Below are 19,042 nucleotides of genomic sequence, written 5' to 3'. Positions count from 1 at the left end.
CAGGAGGGGAAGCATTGTGCCAGAAGGGGCAGAGGATGCCAGCAGATGCGAGGCCAGGCCAGGTGCTCAGGTCCACCAAGCTGTCCCCAAGAGAGGTCCTGGGGGCTAGATCTAGCCTCTGTGAGCTCCTCTGGGGCATCAGCACCCTTGTTGGGAACAGGCTAGACCACACAGGCCCCAGGGCTTCAGACCCCATCAAATCAAGCTCTCAAAACCCTGCCTATAACCCCAACCTCACACCACACCTGGGAACACGGTCTTGCTTAACAACACAGGGAATGGGATTCCACTAACACAGGGCCCTCCCGGTAGCCTGGGCCGTCTTCTCCCAAGCTGGCATTACTGGGCATCTGCAGGGGCAGCTTCCAGACCTGCGTTAGCCCTTAGACCGGCTTCAACATCACTCTCATTTTACGGATGAGCAAACTGAGACCAGAGCGCTCTGGCCCGGTGTGGCCATTCATTCATGCAGTCAACACATATTTATTGAGCATCGACTCTGTGCCAGGCCCGGGGTGGGGGCGCTCAGAGACGAATCATACACAGACCTCACCCGTGAGGCGCTCACAGCCTGGCAGGGTGGCCGGTCACATCAAAGGACACTCACAATACAGTGTGGTCAGTGTGGTGTTAGAGGTAGCACAGGTGACCAAGGGAGCACAGAGGAGGGGCCCCTGGCCCGGCCGGGGGTGGCAGGGAGGGCTTCCTGGAGGAGGTGACACCTGAAGAGGGTTTTAGGAAGTGAGCGAGAGTTAGGGTGTGTGTGGCAGAGGGAGTGGCCTATGCAGAGAGGTCGGGGTAGGTGACGGCACATCTGGGCAGCGGCTAGGAGTTAGGCAGGGGCCAGTCCAGGAAGGGCGTGGAGTCAGCAGCAGACAGGGAGCTCTGGCGGGGAAGGAGGGGTGCGAAGCAGGTGGTGGTTGGCAGGGGGCCCGCTGGGAGCCAGCGTGGAGGGTGCCCCCGGGGGAAGGGGGCGGGGAGCGGGGTGGGTGGCAGTGGGATTGCAGAGGAGCGTGGGTGCAGCCCTTGCCCGAGGAGTCCCATCCGCCCCAGGCCCGCTCAGCAGGGCGGCGGGGGTGCGGGCTGCCAGCCCCGGGGCTGCAGAGTGCACAGCACGGGGTCCAGCGGCTTGAGCGTGGCCTGCTCCTGCAGCCCGTAGCGCTGCCCGGGCACCAGCCGGAACTCCAGCCTCTGCAGCAGCTTGGCCATGACCACCTTCACCTCCATCTGTGTGCAGAAATGAGGCAGGGCGGGAGGCACGGGGCCCGGCGCCCCCCCCCCCCCCCCGCAGCCCCGGGGGTCCCAGGGCTCTGAAATGCCTCCTGGCCCAGGACAAGACGCCACCCCGGACAGCTGTGGGCAGAGAACCCCGCCCTGGCTTCCTACCTGAGCAAACTGCTGCCCGATGCAGGAGCGGGGTCCCAGAGAGAAGGGGAAGTAGGTGAATCTCGGCCTGCAGGGAGAGAGGTGTCAGGAGGCGGCGGTGACAATCCCGTCCCTCCCCGGGGAATGGCTTTGGGCCAGGGCTGGGTTTTGCACACGCGGAAAACATCAACAGCTGGTCTCCCTTAAGCTCTGCATCAGCATTTTCTCATTTTATCCTCCTCTGGAGCCTTCCAGAAGGAGCTGTTATTATCTCTGGTTCACAGGAGGAGGAACTCAGGATCTCACGGTCCAATGTCACTTCTGTGTTTGGCCGGTCACATGTCCAGTTCTGGGCAGAGCCTGGGCTGGACGCAGGTGGTCTGTCCCTGGAGCCTGGCCACCCCCACCACTGGACTTTAAGACACTCACCCCCATAGTAAGCTTGAGAGGGAGCCTTTGGGTTCCCATTTCTCAGATAGGACCATCAAGGCAAGGGGAGGTGCGGTCTGTTGCCTGAGTCACGGGGCTTCCCACCACAAGGGACTGGTTATGAGCCTGGCTGTTAGAACCAGTCTGAACCGGCCTCAACCCCAGCTCTGTGGCTACTGGCTGCGTGCCCTTGGGCACGTTACCCAACTTCCCTGAGCTGTGGTTGCCTCTCCACTCAAGGGGGCAGAGTAGGGCTCACAACTCCCTCTCAGTGATCTGGAAAGCTTTGTGGGCTCAGAGGGCATAGGCAGTTCCGACCGGTGGTCACTGGTCCATCCTTCTCCCGCATGCACAGCCTGAAGAGAGACTTACTTGGGCGCTTTGGGGCTGAAGCGATCGGGGTTGAAAGTCAGTGGGTCCTCAAAGTACGTGTCCATACGCCCCATGACGTAGGTGCTGAACTGCAGGGCACAGGATCCACTTGTCTCTGGTTCCAAAGACGAGCACCTGCACGTCTCCCCGACCCACCCAGTGACCAGGAGCCAGGTAGGCCCACACCCCCCACACACACTCCACCCGCCTGTCTGGGCCAGGGTGGGACTGCACTGGTCCTGGAGAGTGCCTAACAGGAAGGAAGGGGACAGCCCAGTGTGCCAAGGACCAGCTGGGCGTGCTACATCATCCCGTGCTCGGCACCGTGCTGGGGGGCTGGGGGGAGGTGGAGGGGGCACAACTATCCCTATTTTACAGATGAGAAAACTGAGGCTCAGAGAGAGGTTCACGACTTGCCTGAAGTCACCCGGCAAATAACTAGCCAAACTGAGATTCAATCTCAGGTCTGCTTCCAGAGCATCTTTCTGGGGATCCCTGAGAGCTGTTATTCTGCACAAGGCTTGCTTTGGGGTGGAAGGGGAGGCAGAGGAGTCCCAGGCCCCCACTAGCCTTTTGGTGCATGCCACATCGCTCCCTACTGGGCTTCCATGCCCCTGGACATGCCCCCCATAACGAGGGCTCTGGGTGCCAACCTCTGCCTCTTTACTCCTGCACTAAAGAGCTCCCTGAGCCCACTCTGCCCCCGGTTCTCTGTGCCGGGGTGAAGGGAGGGCCCGGAACTCACCTCTAAAAAAGTAGAGAGGGGTCTGAGATCAGCAAAAGCACCTACTGTGTGCTCGGGATTTTTGCCAGACACGTGACAGACATTATTCTTTGACTCTTCTCAGTAAGCTGTGACTCAGGAGTCATCATCCCCATCCTACAAGGAGGGCACTGAGGCCCAGAGATGACCCGGCCTGCCAGAGCGGGGCCGGGATTGGAGCCGGGCTGTGCCCACTCAAGACCCACACCCACACCTGTACACCTGCCCAGCCAGAGGTAAGGGCATTCTAAAGCACCACCTGGGTCACTCAGGCAGGTGGTCCTGGACAGGGGTGTTAATTTAAAATAAAAAAAAAAAAAAGGAGCAGATAAACAGAATAAAGAGCCACACATCAGGAAGCTTTGATACCTGCTGGAGGAGGAGTGACAGAGTCCTGGGGAAGCCCAGCTGCGGGTGCCTAATAGGACCAGAAGCATGTCACTTCCTTTGTGAATAAAAACAGAACAGGTGCTGCGATGGGCTGATCTGTGTCCCCCTAAAATTCTTATGTTAAAGTCCTGACCTCAGAATGTGATCGTATTTGGAGATAGTCTCCTTAAAGAGATAATCAAGATACAATGAGGTCATTAGGGCGGGCCCTCCTCCAGTCTGGCTGGTGTCCTTATAAGAGGAGATTAGGACAGACACACACAGAAGAGGCCCTGGAAGCTCCCTGCATGGGGCCTGCTTCTCCCTCTGCCTCTGTCTCTGCCTCTTTCTCTGTCTCTAATGAATAAATAAATAAAATCTTTTTAAAAAAAGAAGAAGAAGAAGAGGCAGTGCAGGATACGGCAGGAAGGTGGCCACCTGGAAGCCAAGGAGAGAGGCCTCGGGAGAAGCCAACCCTGCCGACACCTCAATCTCGGACCCCCAGCCTCCAGAACTGGGAGAAAGTGCATTTCCACTGCTAACCACCACCATCCTCACCCAAACCTCCCTGTCTGTGGTGCTTTGTTCTGGGAGCCCCCAGGAAACAAAACCAGATCCCTACCTCATACTGTACACAAAATCCACTCCGGGTAATAGGAACTTAACTTGCAAAAGAAAAATGTGAAATTGGGACGCCTCGGTGGCTCAGTGGTTGAGCGTCTGTCTTCGGCTCAGGTTGCGACCCGGGGGTCCTGGGATCGAGTCTCTTCTCCTCCCTCTGCCTGCGTCTCTGCCTCTCTCTGTGTGTCTCTCGTGAATAAACAAATAAAATCTTAAGAAAAATGTGAAACTGTTGGAAGACAATGTAAGTGACTATGCTGACCTCAGGATGGGGAGGAGGTGGGGGGCTCCCTCAGACAAAACAAGAGAATAGACCACTAAAAAATTAAGAACTTCAAAGCATTGAAAACGCTTTACAAGAGAAGCCACAAATCTAGAGACGACATTCGCAGCGCACATACCTGACAGAGGATTACCATGAATTCCTAAAGAGAGCTCAGCATAGCGATGAGGCAGGCCAGAGGAGGAAAGGGGGCACAGGGCTGCAAGCCTCACCAGTCACCAGGAAGGGGCAAGTCAAGACCACAAGGAGATACCTTCCTGGCACTTATTTGGCAAAAAAATAAGAAGCTGGGCCATACCAGGTGTTGGAAGGATAAGGAACAGCGTTGGTGGGCGTCTGGGTTGGCACGGGCGCTCTGGAAAACACTCTGGCGCTGGTTTACCAAGTTGATCACTCAGACGTCCCACACCCCAGCCCTCCTGCCCCGTCTGCTCGGGCCACGAGACAGCAGGAACCTGGGCACCTCTCGGATGCCCGCCGACCCAGAATCGACGATGGGGTCGACGAGCAGAACATGACACAGCAGTGCAATGAGGGCCCGCACGCACATAGCAATCCTAGGACCTAGCACCACGCGGGTGTGTACGTCCACACACTCAGACACGAAAAGGCGAGGTGATGGCAAGCACACAGTTTGGGACGGTGGTTGCTTCTGGAGGGAAGCAGGACGGCGACACACTTCTAGTTTGGGGTGGGCATCCGGGAGGTCGTGGTGCATGATGAGGGAATAAATGAATGGGTGTGCCAACAAAGAAAGGACAAGTAGGGGGGCCTGGGGTGCTTGGTCTCCGTTGAGCCTCGGACTCTTGGTTTCAGCTCAGGTTGTGATCTTAGAGACAGGAGATCGAGCCCCTCGTCAGGCTCAGCGTGGAGCCTGCTTAAGATTCTTTTCTGCCTCTACCCCTCCCCGCCTCTCTGCTTTCCCTCACTCTACAAAGAAAGAATATGAAAAAAAAAGAAAGAAAGAAAATGAAAGGAACAAAGAAAGGACAGGAGGGAAAGTCACTCTCAGTGGGAGAAGAAGGGGCTGTGGGAAGAGAGAGAAGGAATTGGACAGCCTGGGGTCAGCTCTGAAACTGGGCACATCTTCTATCTGCCCCTTGCCGGCTGTGTGACCTCAGGAAAGTGACCTAACCTCTCTGAGCCTCAGTGTCCTCAGATGTAAGCAGGGTGCCTCCCTTCCAGAATCATCCACTGTAACCTGACACTGGACAGTGTGGAAGGGAAGGAAGACCTCACAAGGTCATGGTGAAACTCAAATGAGCAACCCCAGTGGTGACCACGGGACCGCGGACGTCCCCGACCTCAGAGCTTGGTCACCCTGGGGCGGGCGGGGAGGGAGGGCCCCCACACACCAGGAGCGGGGTGTTGCCGGGCACTCTGACCCCGTCGATCAGGGTCTCCTCCTCCAGCAGGCGGAAGGTACCCCACGCCGGCGGGTACAGCCTCAGCGACTCCTTGAGAACCTACGGAAGCCATGCGGAGAGATAGGGAGTCAGGAGGTCCCCCAGACCGTGCCAGGGGCGTGCCCCAGGCCCATCTTTGCTCCCACTCACACAGCTGTCCAGGACTGGGTCCCGGGCCCCCGCAAATTTAGCCTCGTTCTCTCGTCCAACCCCTCCTGTCATGGATGGAGAAACTGAGGCCCGAAAGGAGAAGGGGGTTGTGCAGAACAACCGTGGCAGAGCCTGGACCAGGACCCAGGCCTCCCTCTGCATCAGGGCACCACCATCCCAGAGGAGCCTTCCCCAGCTCAAGTCAGGCCTCCTGCTGTGCTTGGTCATTGGGGAGCGGAAGGGAGGGGAGGGGAGGGGAGGGGAAGAGAGGGCAAGCTGAGTCTAGGCCCTGGCAGGGAGCTTGAGGCTCCTGGAAGTACCCGGCCTCCCTGGGACCTGCAAACAGCATCACCGCCCTCTTCAGTCAGGGGCTGCTCTCCCAAGCACCCACATGCACCCAGAACCTTCTCTCCTGCCCCCACACCTGGGACAGGTACTGCAGCCTCCCCAGATCGTCACAGTCAAGGTGCCGCTTAGAACCGATGACCTCGTCCACCTCGGCCTGCAGCCTGTTGGGTCAGATAAAGACAAGCTCGTCCCCGAGCAGAGGTTCCCCCCTACTAAGGTTAAGAAGGTGGAGAGAGCCACCTGGGGCTCCCCCTGACCACCCCCACATCTAAACCAAGACGCCTGAGCAGTTGGGAAGCAGTTCCAGGGCCTTACAATAGTCCCCCTCTGTGCTTGCTGCTTGGAACATGCTGCAGGAAATAAAACGCACCACGGAACCAGCTCTTTGCACCGTGGCCTGTGTCAGCCTGGTGCACAGCAGCCAACAGCTGGAGGCAGAGTGAGCAGGGCAGGCAAGCCGGCTGAGTAAGCCCCAAGATGTGCGCTGTTAGAGAACGTGCGGTATTAAAAGTGGATTTGGACCACTTCACACCCGTGAGGAAGGCTGCGATCAGAAGGGCAGAAGGAGCAAGTGTTAGCAAGCATGTGGAGAAATCGGAACCCTCGTGCGCTGTCGGTGGGAACGTAACAGGTACAGGTGTAGGTGGAAAAATGGTATGGCCGGTCCTCAAAAAATGAAATGTAGAATTGCCACAGGCTCCAGAAATTCCACTCTGGGTGTATGTGCCCCCAGATTGAATGTAGGGTCTCGTAGATACTTGTACACCATTATTCACAGTAGCCGAAGGGCGGAAGCAACCCGAGTGTCCATCACCAGGCGAATGGATCAACCAAATGTGGTCTGTCCATACGATAGAATATTATTCAGACAAGGAGGGAAGCTCTAACACCTGCTAAACCACGGGTGGACCTTGAAGACATTTTGCTGGGATAAGGCAGACAAATATGTCAACTACCGTGTGATTCCAGTTATGTGATGTGTCCAGAGGAGTTAAGTTCATGGAAACAGAGGCGCCTGGGTGGCTCAGTGGTTTAGCGTCTGCTTTCGGCCCAGGGTGTGATCCTGGAGTCCCGGGTTCAAGTCCCACATCGGGCTCCTTGCCTGGAGCCTGCTTCTCCCTCTGCCTGTGTCTCTGCCTCCCTCTGTGTGTCTCTCATGAACAAATAAATAAAATCTTTTTTAAAAACTCATGGAAATAGTAGAATGGGGGTAATGGGGGGCCAGGGCTGAGGGGGATGGGAAGCTAGTGTTTATTGGGGACACTGTCAGTTGCAATGATGAGAAAGTTCTGGAAACGGTGGTGGTTGCACAGCAATGGGGATGTGCTTAATGCCACTGAGCTAGGCCCTTAAAAGTGGTTAAACTGAGAAATTGTGTATATGTGTGTATGTATGTATGTGTGTTGTGTGTTTGTGTGTGTGAATATGTATCCGCAACATCAAAAACAGTGGATTTTGAGGATCCCTGGGTGGCTCAGCGGTTTGGTGCCTGCCTTCGGCCCAGGGCGTGATCCTGGAGTCCCAGGATCGAGTCCCACATGGGGCTCCTGGCATGGAGCCTGCTTCTCCCTCTGCCTGTGTCTCTGCCTCTCTCTCTCTCTATCTGTGTCTCTCATAAATAAATAAATAAAATCTTAAAAAAAAAAGAGTGGATTTGGGAGAAGAATTTACAACAATGTGGGGCGACGTTTTAAAACACACGGTGAAATTCCGTAGTTTTTTTTTTTTTTTTTTTTTTTTTTTTTTTTTTTTTTTTTTTGTTTTTGTTTTTTTTTTTTTTTGAAATTCCGTAGTTAATTGTGAATTGCTCCTAAGGGTTGGGCAGCGGGTGGAATTACAATTATTAATTTTACTATTATTTACTAATAATTACTATTATTATTTTAGCTTTTCTGTTTTTTCCAAATTTTTAGAGAAAATATTACTATTATAGAGATATTTAAAACCCCAACCATTTTATACTGAGCCTGTCGGGGTTTTCAGAGTGCTTTCATGCTGGCACAGCTGGTCCGTGCAATGGTCCTCAAGGGAACCTGTTTGTGTTTAAGGAAACCAATGGGCCAGCTCAAATGCCATCTCCTGGAGCCCTCCTTTGTCTCACCAGCTGAGGACGAGCCATTCCTCCACACTGTGTGGGGGTTCTGCTCAGTTCTCGGGGCCAGCCCCCCGCCAAGCACTGAGCACAGCATGGGGAGGGAAAGAGCCACGGTCCCTGCTTTATCGGAACTTCTAGTTTCATGACTAAAATAGACTCAAAGCAGAGAGTCCCAGGAGAAGATGCATTCATGAGCTGGGAGGAGTCTAGGAGGGGAAGATGCAGAAGGACTACTTGAGGGGTAGGAGAAGGCTTCTGTGGGGGCGGACATGGAGTTCTCCAAGAAAAAAGCAGGGAGAGGAGCTCCACAAGAGGGACTGGCATGTGCAAAGGCCCTGGGGTGAAGAGAAACAGGACACGCTGGAGGAGACTCAGCCGTGGGAGGCTGGAGCTGGTTGTCTTCTAGGAATAAGACCTTAGACAGTCCCTTCACTAGCTTCCAGGGGAGCCACCCCGCCCACAAGTCTCCCCATTCCATACCTCGCCAAGATCTCAGGCTGGCGGGACAGCTCCATCACCGTGAATGCCAAATGATTGGCAGAGGTCTCGTGGCCTGTGGGAAAGGAGAACAGGACTTCCACATGGGCCCAGCCCCACTGCCTCTGAGACCCCCAAGCCATCGGTGGCAGTTCAGGCCCTCCCTTCTCCCCCTGCAGCTGAGCTGGGCACACAGATACGAAGGAGACAAGCTGCCACCCATAGAGCCCCTGTGCCAGCCAGTAAGTGGCCTCTGCCCCCATGCATCTGGTTTTCACACCCTTAAAGCTCATTCCTCCAACCATGCTTGAGCCTTGACTGGCCTGGAGGGATTTTCATCCCCAGTTTGCCCAAGACAAAGCTGAGGCTGAGAGTAGAGTGTCTCTCTCAGGCCACCCAACAGGAACTGGGATTCAAGTCAAACAAGGCTTCCCTGTGTTGTCTCCAGGCCGCAGGCACCACCCCTGAGGCCTGGAGAGGACGCACCTCCAGCGTCATGACTGGGCCGATGGGGGCTTCCCCCCGAGAGGGCACGGTTTGTGCAGGAGGACCAGTTCTGAGTTCTGGCTGCACCCGGTCCAGTCCAAAGCCTCCAGCTAGGCCAGGAAGGGAACACCTGAGTCCCATGCATTCCCTCTGCAGGGTAAGTGGCTTATTAGGTGGCAACCACTGCCAGCCAGGGGTCTGGGGTGTGCTGGCCTCCGGAGCCTATACTTGGTGGCCAGTAGGTGCAGTGTCTGCACACAGGGTACAGGGGTGGAGCTGTAGGGACTGAAGGGGGTCACTAAACCCTCATTGACGGGCTGGATGGAAGTCTGGGGAGCCCCTCCAGGCCCCTACTTTAGAGATGAGGAACCAGGCCTGGGGCCACAGCGCCAGCCCATGGAGAAGCCCTATCCAGCACCTGGGTTCCCAGCTCGCAGGACGAGGCCGGTCATTCTTTGTTCAGCCCACACTTTGTGAGTGTGGGAACAGGGAACAAGGCCCTGAAGTCTAGCTCTGACCCCAACTCTCTCCAGGGCATCTGGGATTCTGCGTGCACGTCCCTCCTCCTCCCCATCCTCTAGGTGGCCCTCCTCCTCTCTCAGGCCTTTTCTCCCTCTTGCGGGAGAGGCAGGCTTGCGTGCTCCCTCCTCCAAAAATCTACTAGCCCCTGGCTCACCAGGCCTGCAATCTGGCGAGGAAGACCTTGGGCCTCCTAGAATTGCCACAGTGAGTATAGGGTGTAACCCTGGGAGTCGTGGGCAGAGAAGAGCTCTGGGCGCCGTGGAGAGCTTCTACCTGGGAGCCTGGGGCAATCGGGCAATCACTGAGGGCTTCCCCAAAGAAGAGGTATGTGAGGAATCACTGAAGGATAAGTTTTCTGGATAAAGAAAGATGCTCAAAAATATTTGATGGGGGGTGCGTGGGCGGCTCAGTCGGTGAAGCATCTGCCTTTAGCTCAGGTCATGATCTCAGGGTCCTGGGATCAAGCCCCGTGTCAGGGCTCCCTGCTCAGCAAGGAGCCTGCTTCTCCCTCTGCCCCCCTACCTCCTCAGGCTCGCTCTCTCTCTCTCAAATAAATAAACAAAATCTCTAAAAAAATATTTGATGAGCGAAAGAATGAAGTTGCCTGGCACATCTTTTCGTGCTGGTCTAACGAGGGCCTCCCCACAAATCCTGAGTGGGGCGGAGCCCTGAGTCCACGCGGCCAAGCTCTGCTGAGCGCAGCAAGGCAGCTCCATGACCCCTCACAGTTGCCAGCTCCATGAGCAGCTCAGCGGCCCCCAAGAAGGCCCCCTGGACCTCCCCAAGCAGAGAGAACCCCCCCCCCAGCTCAGCCCCTCAGCCCCTCAGCCCTGCAGCGGAGCTCTGTGCAGACAGCCCGAGACACCTCCCGGAGTCAAGGTTGAGGGGGGTGCCCGGTGGCCACCACCTCTGCAAAGCCCGAGCCCTCGGCCTCACCGCCCAGCTACCAACCAGCAATGAAGAAGGTGACGAAGTTGTCCAGCAGGATCTCATCGTCCTGGGCTCCCTCTTCAGCTGAAAGACAAGGAGGGTTCAGGGCCCAGCCGCAGACGCCTGCCTCCCTCATGCCCCCCGCCCCCTCCACCCGCCGCTCAGCAAACAACCAAAGCCCTTCTCCCCGAAGCCAGGGGGAGACCCCCGGAGTGGAGCGCGGTCAGCCGCCCCGACAGGTGGCACCCCTGCCGCCCGGCCCGGCCCACAGCCCACGCGGGAGCCCTCGGACCTTTGAGGATCTGTGTGAGGATGTCGGCAGGGACGTCCTCCCCCCTCTTCAGGGCCTCCCGGCGCCGCTGGACCCAGTCCTTGCCAACCTGGCGCAGAAAGCGAATGCTCTCTCGGATCTCGCGGAGCTGCTTCCACTTCCCTGGCATAAACTGAACAAGAACTCCCACTCAGGGCGCCGACCGAGCGCGTGGGTCAACCTCTCCCTCTCCCCCAGCTCCGAAACGCCTTTAGGAACCCACAGCAGCACCGGCAAGCTGGGAGGCTGGGAGGTGGGAAGACGGCAAGAACATTCTAGAACAGATAAAGTAGCCAAGGAGACTTCATCGACATGGCAGGCTGAGCCCAAACACCGCTCCCCCTTCCTGTACCAAATCCCTAGGTGGGATGGGAAGGATGCCCGGAAAATAAGAAGGGATCCCTGAAGGATGGAGGTGGCTAGGACTGTGTGGAAGGAGGAAACCACAGCCAGAGGGGAGTGAGGCGGAATCAAGTGCAGAAAAGACGGGGTGGCATCAGGGGACTCCAAGCTCAGGGGCTGAAGTCCCCGGGACCAGGAGGGGGCCCTGGGCATCTATCTGGGAATCAAGGACCACCTTTCTCCTTTCTTCCTCCTTCATGCCAGGAGTGATGGCTGGAGCTGCAGCAGCCATCTTATAACAATGAGGTGATGTGCTGGAGACAGCGGAACAGAAAGACAAAATGTTCTGGAAACATCTGGCATTGTGGTGCTATCACAGCCACCCTAGATTGCCTGCTTCAGGATCATTTCACATGAGAGAAAGATTAACTCCGGGGCGCCTGCGTGGCTCAGCGGTTGAGTGTCTGCCTTCGGCCCAGGGCGTGATCCCAGGGTCCTGGGATCGAGTCCCACGTCGGGCTCCCTGCATGGGGCCTGCTTCTCCCTCTGCCTGTGTCTCTGCCTCTCTCTCTCTCTCTTTCTCTTTATCTGTGTCTCTCATGAATAAATAAACAAAATATTAAAAAAAAAAAGATGAACTAATTTACTTAAACCACTTTGACTTTGATTCTCTACTTTAGGTGATGTTCGCAAATCCTGATTCAGAAGTCACTTCAATCATACCGGAACTCAAACCCCATTCTGGAAAAAGGTCACCGGAGGAGGTGCTCCGGCAAATTAGGACAAGGCCAGCTCTGGTGGCTGGTCACCGGAGGGGCTGGAGGCTGTACCTTCGCCAGCGTGTTGCGAGATGCGGTAATACCCTCCAGGATCAGTTTCACCTTCCGAGACAGAGGTTTCTGGGCCCCCAGCAGCATGCCTGTCTCCATCCCAAAAGCTGCCTGGGGGAGAGAGAAGGGCGAGGTCATCCCTGGGTGTGGGTGGGAAGACGAAGACGCGGAGCAGAACCTGGCACCGCTCAGCTAGAGACCCAGGCCCTGGGCTAAGGGTTTGTGCGCATCGTGTCGTCGACTCCTTACAATGACCCATGGTGATTCCAACCCTGTGGGATGTGGTGAGGACTATAGCACACAGCAGCCACTCCACAAACCTTGGCTTCCTTCCTTGAGAAGATGCATTTCCCTAGAAATGGAGCCTTCCTTGGTGTCCCTTCTATCCCAGCCTCCCAGTGAATTACTGGGTGACAAGGACCCTTCAGTCACTAGGTCTGCATTCCAGCTGCCTGGGGTGCCCTTGGCTGGGTGGGGGGTTATTGGGCCACTGCTGGGCCTACCAGGGTGCAGAGCCAAGCCAGATACAGGACAGGCACTAGGGGAAGAGGTAGGCTTTGGGCTGGGAGGCAGGCAGACCTGAGATCCAGTCCAGCTTCCGCCACTGACCAGACACAGGCCCGGTCCCCACACTCTCAGGGTCCATTCGCAGAGAATGAGTTAGTAGCTGCGGTCTCGCATGTGCTCGTTTTGAATATTCAAGGTGATATGAAGCTCTTCACCCAGAGAAGGGGCTGATGCGTGGAGGAGGAGGAGAGAGGAGGAATGCAAGGCAAGGGAGGAGGAGAGAAGAGCAGCCCTCCGCCCCATGTGGCACCCCTGCTCCCATGCCCAGCGGCCTCCCATCACCTTGGCCAGGATGTCCATGGTGGTGCAGGTCAACATGTCCTGCATGGACACCGGGGTCTGCCCATCTGCCTTGGCCTCCAGAATCTCCACCAGCTGCTCGGCTTTCTCATTGAACGTTTCCATCAAGCTGACCAAGGAGCTGGGGAAACAGCATTTGTTGAGATAGCCAAGAAACTGGAAACAATTCAAATGTCTATCAACTGGTGAATGGATAATCAAAATGTGCTGTGTCCAGTACAATGGAATTTCATTTGATAATAAAAAAGGAAGTTCTGAGACATGCTTTGGCATGGATGACCCTCAGAAAGCTATGCTAAGTGAAAGAAGCCAGGCACAAAAGAGATGTTATACGATTCCATGTATAAGAAATGTCTGGAATATGAAAATCCATAGAGACGGAAAGTAGATTAGTGGTTGCCAGGTGCTGAGGTCACTGAAGGGAAACGGGGAGTGCCTGCTTTTTGGGGGGTGATGAAAGTATTCTAAAAATGGACCGTGGGATCCCTGAGTGGCGCAGCGGTTTGGCGCCTGCCTTTGGCCCAGGGCGCGATCCTGGAGACCCGGGATCGAATCCCACGTCGGGCTCCCGGTGCATGGAGCCTGCTTCTCCCTCTGCCTGTGTCTGTGCCTCTCTCTCTCTCTCTCTCTCTCTCTCTCTGTGACTATCATAAATAAATTTAAAAAATTAAAAATAAATAAATAAATAAATAAATAAATAAATAAATAAATAAAATAAAAATGGACCGTGGTGATGGTTGTGCAATTTTGTGAATTTACGAAAACTTACTTGATTTTAAGTGATGAATTGTATGGTATGGAAACCGTATCTCAATAAAAGTTATTTAAAAGGTAAAATGCTACCAAAAGTGAGAACTATAATAAAGAAAATAAAAAGCCGGGCAGCCCCAGTGGCTCAGTGGTTTAGCACCACCTTCAGCCCAGGGAGTGATCCTGGAAACATGGGATTGAGTCCCACTTCGGGCTCCCTGCATGGAGCCTGCTTCTCCCTCTGCCTGTGTCTCTGCCTCTCTCTCTCTCTCTCTCTCTCTCTCTCTCTCTCTCTCTGTGTGTGTCTCTCATGAATAAATAAATAAAATCTTTAAAAAAAAAAAAAAAAAAAGAAAAGAAAAAGCCCGGGGGAGGAGTGATGAGGTCTGAGTGGGGAAGTTCTGGGACCCAGAACTCGCACCCCAGGCATCACTGTCACTTGTGTCACTTGGCCTTTGATGCTCAGCCTGCATCCCCAGCAGCCTGCTTTGCTCTCTCTCTCTCTCTCTCTACTAATGCCCCCACCTCTCTCCCTTCAGCCAGGGTGAGCCCCCGTCCCGTGAAGCCCACCCCCTTCCCAAGGCCTACCATCTTGGATCCACTCACCTGCGGCTGAAGGCCAGGTCCATGACCCTGCGCTGCTTGTGCCAGCGCTCATAGTCACATTCAGATACCAAGCCTTGGCCAAACAGTCTGCGGGAGACAAATGCTTGACATGAGAAACAGGGAGGGGGGAAAGGGGACTGATTGATGGCTTGATAGGGACAGGGTCACCTTTTGGGATGATGGAAATGTTCCTGAACTACTTAGTGGTGATGGTTACACCACACCATGAATGGACCACATGCCACTGAGTTGTAACCAACATGGTCAAAATGATGACTTTTGTGAATTTTGCCACAATCAGTCAATCAATAAGAAATTGGGAGATCACATGCCCCAACCTTGCAACCCCCTCAACCTGCCCACCTGCTATCCCGAGGGGAAAGAGGAGAAAGAAGGTGACAATGACAAGAGCGGTGGCTACCATTTAGGGGCATCTGCTGTGTGCCTCGCAGCCAGGGCTCGGGCCTTCATGCTACACCCAACACCCTGGGCCCCATGGCCCTCTGTTTGTAGCTAGGGGCTTTCCAGGCCCCCGCCCCCCCCGACCCCTCCTGGTGCCTTACCTCTCACCAAACACAGTCTGGATTGCGTGGTACATCTTGGAGTCCTTGTTGTACTTGGTGGACATCAGGAACTTCTAAACATCCCCAAAAAGCCAACATGAGCTCGTGCACCCATGAGAGGCTGCAAAGGACTCAGTAGTTTTCTGGGCTCTTGTGAAACACACCCCAACAATCCCTTTTAACTGAGTGCCCGCTGTGGTGTGAACACTTCGTCAAGCACAATCTCACCCTAACCCTGCAGAAGTCCTGTCTTCAAGCAATAGCATCTTGTTTGGGGATGAGGAAAGCAGGACATAGAGGAGTGAAGTGATATTCCTGTGGCAACACAGCTGGAGTGGTGCGGTGGGGGGTCCTCACTTCAATGCCCAAGCATGGCATGGCCCTCACACTACATCGCCTTCTAAATCATGAAAACAAGAAAAGGCAGGTGTTGCTCTGCAACCAGAGCAAGGGAAGGGAGAAGCCCAGAGGGAGGGCTTCTGAGATAAGGGAGAGACCCTGGGCACAGATTTAGTATCACTAGTGCCAACCCAGCCATAGGAGTCAAGGAAGGCTTCCTAGAGGAAAGATCAACTTGCTTTATCACAAGCTGGATGGTAGCAATAATAACATTAGCTGACAGCTCTTGAACCAGTACAGTCAAGGGGTTAACAGCTCAGGCTGTGGAGTCAGCTGGTTTGAATTTGGATCCAGACTCAGCATCTTCACTCCACCACTTGCTAACTTTATGACCACAGGCAAACTACTCATCTCCTCTGCTTCCTCGTCTCACATATTGGGGATAAGAAGTGTGCCTGCCTGGAAAGGTTGCTGTAGAGAAAAATCTGCTCTATACGAAAAGTCTGAGAACACTGAGACACATCAGGTGTTCCATAAATGGCAGGTGCACATCTGCATCATCATGAGTGTAGCTCACTTAGTGTGCAGGCAACCCTAAGAGATAGGTGCCATTTTTATGCTCATCTTATATATGATGGAGAAACTGAGATTTTTAAATGCCCAAGGTCATGCACATGGTGAATGGTGGACATAGGATTTGAATCCAGGCAATTTGCTACAGGAGAGAGGGAAGAGAAGGCTGTGATGCAGGGAGGGGAAGCCCAGGTCATGTGCTGCCTTCAGGCAGAGTGACAAGTGGGGAGGCGCAGCAGGGGAGCTGGATCCCAGAGGCCTGCCTATGAATCACTGAACTTTACCCTGGAGGCACTAGGAAGCAGCAAGGCGATATCTCGACTGTACATTAATCCAGGAGCTTCTGGTATCTGGGAGCTTAGCTCAGAGGCCTAATATCAATTTTTCAGCTGAAAGAAAATGTCCAAAATGGCTGACTTTGGGTCATGAGCCATATCCTGGGGACCCCACCCTCACCCAAATGCTGTCATTTATAAACCAATTTATAAACCACTACCGTCTCCTGCAGGTTCTGTCCCCATGAGAGTAAAGGCCCAACTCCCAGGACCTCTCAAACATTTTTAAATAGTCCAAGGTCTGTGCCAACCCTCCCAACCTAAACTGAGGAGTCCCCACACTGAAGCACAGCAGCCTCAGCACAGACTCCAATCAGGGGTCCCCATAGTCAGGTGTCCCTGTGTCTGCTATCCCTGGGCCTGGGGATCCTTTGAAGGCCCAATGAGCTAGGTTTTGGGACATGAGGGGCATGTGGGACATCCTCAGCACCTTGCTCCCTTCCCTGGTTGTCCACACTGATTGCAATCTTCTGTGCACTAAGGGACAACTGCTGGGCACTTGCCCTGCTGCCATAAGCAATAAAAAACAATAGGTAGGTGCCTGGGTGGCTCAGTCTGCCTTTGGCTCAAGTCATGGTCCCAGAGTCCTGGGATTGAGCCCTGCATCCGGCTCCCTGCTCAGTGGACAGTCTACCCCTCCTTCTCCCTCTGCCCTTCTCCCTGCTTGTGCTGTTTCTCTCTCTCTCTCTCTCTCTCTCAAATAAATAAAATCTTTTTTTAAAAAAGGCAAAATGCATGAAATGTCTCTTTTCAGATACTAATCAACAGGAAGTACAGGATTGTGAATCCTAAGAGAAGGAAAAGAGAAAAAAAAAAAAAGATGTGAGCCTACGACCAAAGATTAATTACTCCAGCTTTCTGCAATTTCAGGATAAAGGCTCTAAAAGATAAAACTCAAGTATAGCCCAGCAGGCTTACCAAATTGATGAGACAGAAATCAGAGTCCAGACAGATCAGAGGAGACTAGAATTTGTAGAGCAGAGGAACTAAGGGGAGGGAGCTATGCATACAAAGGGCTCTTGTGCAGAAATCTGCATAGGATCCCTACACCTTTGGATGACTACCAACCTGGGCACATGTACAGTGAACACAAGACTAAGTTTAAAACAACTTCTGTGGATGCCTGGGTGGCTCAGTGGTTGAGCACCTGTCTTTGGCTCAGGTCATGATCCCAGGGTCCTGGGATCGTGTCCCACATCAGGCTCCATGCAGGGAGCCTACTTCTCCCTCTGCCTATGTCTCTGCTTCTCTCTCTGTGTCTCTCATGAATAAATAAATAAAATCTAAAAAAAAAAAAAAACTTCCAGGAAAAAGGAGGATTATTGAGTAATTATATGCTGAACGATTCTCAGAGCTTATGCAGGCCAAGTACTGTTCAAGTTCCCACTGGCCAGAGTTAAACCTCAGACATAAGGCCTTTACATGGTCCCCAGAAGAGTCACTCCTTAGTAGTGGGGCTAAGCTAATGCTAGAGTAAAATTCGACCCTAGACCAACCCTACAAGAGCCTTCAAGCAAACCTGGAAAGGATCAAACTGATCCACAGATAACTTTACCATCTGCCAAAATGGATTCCAGCACCCTTCAAAAGAATAAGACAAAATTGAGCACTCCAAAATGTACAACTGACAATGTTCAGGATCCAATATGAAATCACTAGACATGCCAAAGAGTGGAAAAATCTACCTACAACCAGGCCCAGAAATAACAGAGATGATGGAGTTTGCAGACAGGAACTTTTACACATTTGTTACAAATATTGAAAATATGCTCAAGTAGCCCACATATCCAAGAAGTTCAAAGACTCCTACGTAGCATTAACAAAGAGAACATGGGACAAAAGAAAAAAAAAAGAACATGGGACACCTGGGTGGCTCAGTGGTTAAGTGTCTGCTTTTGGCTCAGCACATGATCCTGGAGCCCTGGGATCAAGTCCTGCATTGGGCCCCCTGCATGGAGCCTGCTTCTTCCTCTGCCTATGTCTCTGCCTCTCTCTCTCTGTGTCTCTCATGAATAAATAAATAAAACCTTAAAAAAAAAGAACAGTACACCAAAGTGGATCATAATCAAATTCCTGACACCAGTGGTAAACAGAAAATCTTAAAAGTAAACAGAGATTAAGTAGTATTTTATTTGAAGATAGACTAAGTTAAAGATTATACTATAAATCCTAGGACAACTACTAAGAGAAAGAGAAGGAGATCTAATAAGCAAATAGTAGAGATAAAATAGAATACTGAAACATATTCAATCATGGGGATCCCTGGGTGGCTCAGCAGTTTAGAGCCTGTCTTCAGCCCAGGACATGATCCTGGAGTCCCAGGATTGAGTCTCACATCAGGCTCCCCATATGGAGCCTGCTTCTCCCTCTGCCTATGTCTCTGCCTCTCTCTCTCTCTCTGTATCTCTCATGACAAAATAAATAAAATCTTTAAAAAAAAACATATTCAATCCAAAAGAAGGCAAGAAAGGAGAAGAGGGGACAAACAACAGATAAGACGAGAGCAAATAACAGCATGGTAGCTGTAAACCTCAGCATTTCAATAATTACAATAAATATAAATAACCTAAGCACTCCAATTAAAAGGAAGAGATTTTGAGACTATAAAACAGCAAAATCCAACTATATGCTATTTATACAAAACCCACTCTAAATATAAAAACCCAGGGGGGCCTGGGTGGCTCAGTTGATTAAGTGTCTACCTTTGGCTCAGGACATGATCCCAGGGTCCTGGGATCGAGCCCCACATTGGGCTCCCAGCTTTGCCAGGAGGCCATTTCTCCCTCTCGACTCTACTCGTTCGTTCTCTCTCTCTCTCTCTCAAATAAATAAATTTTTAAAACAAACAAATAAATAAATATAAAAACCCAGAGATAGGTTAAAAATAAAAGGATAGCAAAAGATACACCAA

General features: G+C 53.1%; 1 protein-coding gene and 1 long non-coding RNA gene across 3 annotated transcripts in view; one reads left to right on the top strand and one right to left on the bottom strand.

Annotated features, from left to right (window-relative positions):
• Nucleotides 1–463: 463 nt before the first annotated feature.
• The window catches only part of CYP46A1 (cytochrome P450 family 46 subfamily A member 1), a 28,898-nt gene continuing 10,319 nt past the window's right edge, over nt 464–19,042 (bottom strand). For both annotated transcript variants that reach the window (XM_038545701.1, XM_038545702.1), the window contains exons 4-15: nt 14,885–14,958; nt 14,322–14,408; nt 12,948–13,086; nt 12,099–12,209; nt 10,909–11,059; nt 10,638–10,700; nt 8,682–8,754; nt 6,183–6,267; nt 5,558–5,668; nt 2,167–2,255; nt 1,387–1,453; nt 464–1,227 (exon numbers count right to left, since the gene is read on the bottom strand). In XM_038545701.1, coding sequence (XP_038401629.1) covers nt 1,060–1,227; nt 1,387–1,453; nt 2,167–2,255; nt 5,558–5,668; nt 6,183–6,267; nt 8,682–8,754; nt 10,638–10,700; nt 10,909–11,059; nt 12,099–12,209; nt 12,948–13,086; nt 14,322–14,408; nt 14,885–14,958 — 1,218 coding nt within the window. In that variant the 3' untranslated portion in view covers nt 464–1,059. The remainder of the gene's footprint in view (nt 1,228–1,386; nt 1,454–2,166; nt 2,256–5,557; nt 5,669–6,182; nt 6,268–8,681; nt 8,755–10,637; nt 10,701–10,908; nt 11,060–12,098; nt 12,210–12,947; nt 13,087–14,321; nt 14,409–14,884; nt 14,959–19,042) is intronic.
• On the top strand, nt 1,897–4,086 carry LOC119872925. The gene is made up of 3 exons (XR_005363764.1): nt 1,897–2,340; nt 3,015–3,165; nt 3,692–4,086. It is a non-coding gene; the product is annotated as an uncharacterized LOC119872925 (long non-coding RNA).

The sequence above is a fragment of the Canis lupus genome, chromosome 8 (genome assembly GCF_011100685.1).
Source record: "Canis lupus familiaris isolate Mischka breed German Shepherd chromosome 8, alternate assembly UU_Cfam_GSD_1.0, whole genome shotgun sequence".
In the NCBI taxonomy this organism is placed as follows: domain Eukaryota; kingdom Metazoa; phylum Chordata; class Mammalia; order Carnivora; family Canidae; genus Canis; species Canis lupus.
The sequence above is the reverse complement of the archived record's forward strand: the minus strand, read 5'-3'. Positions and strand labels throughout refer to the sequence as shown.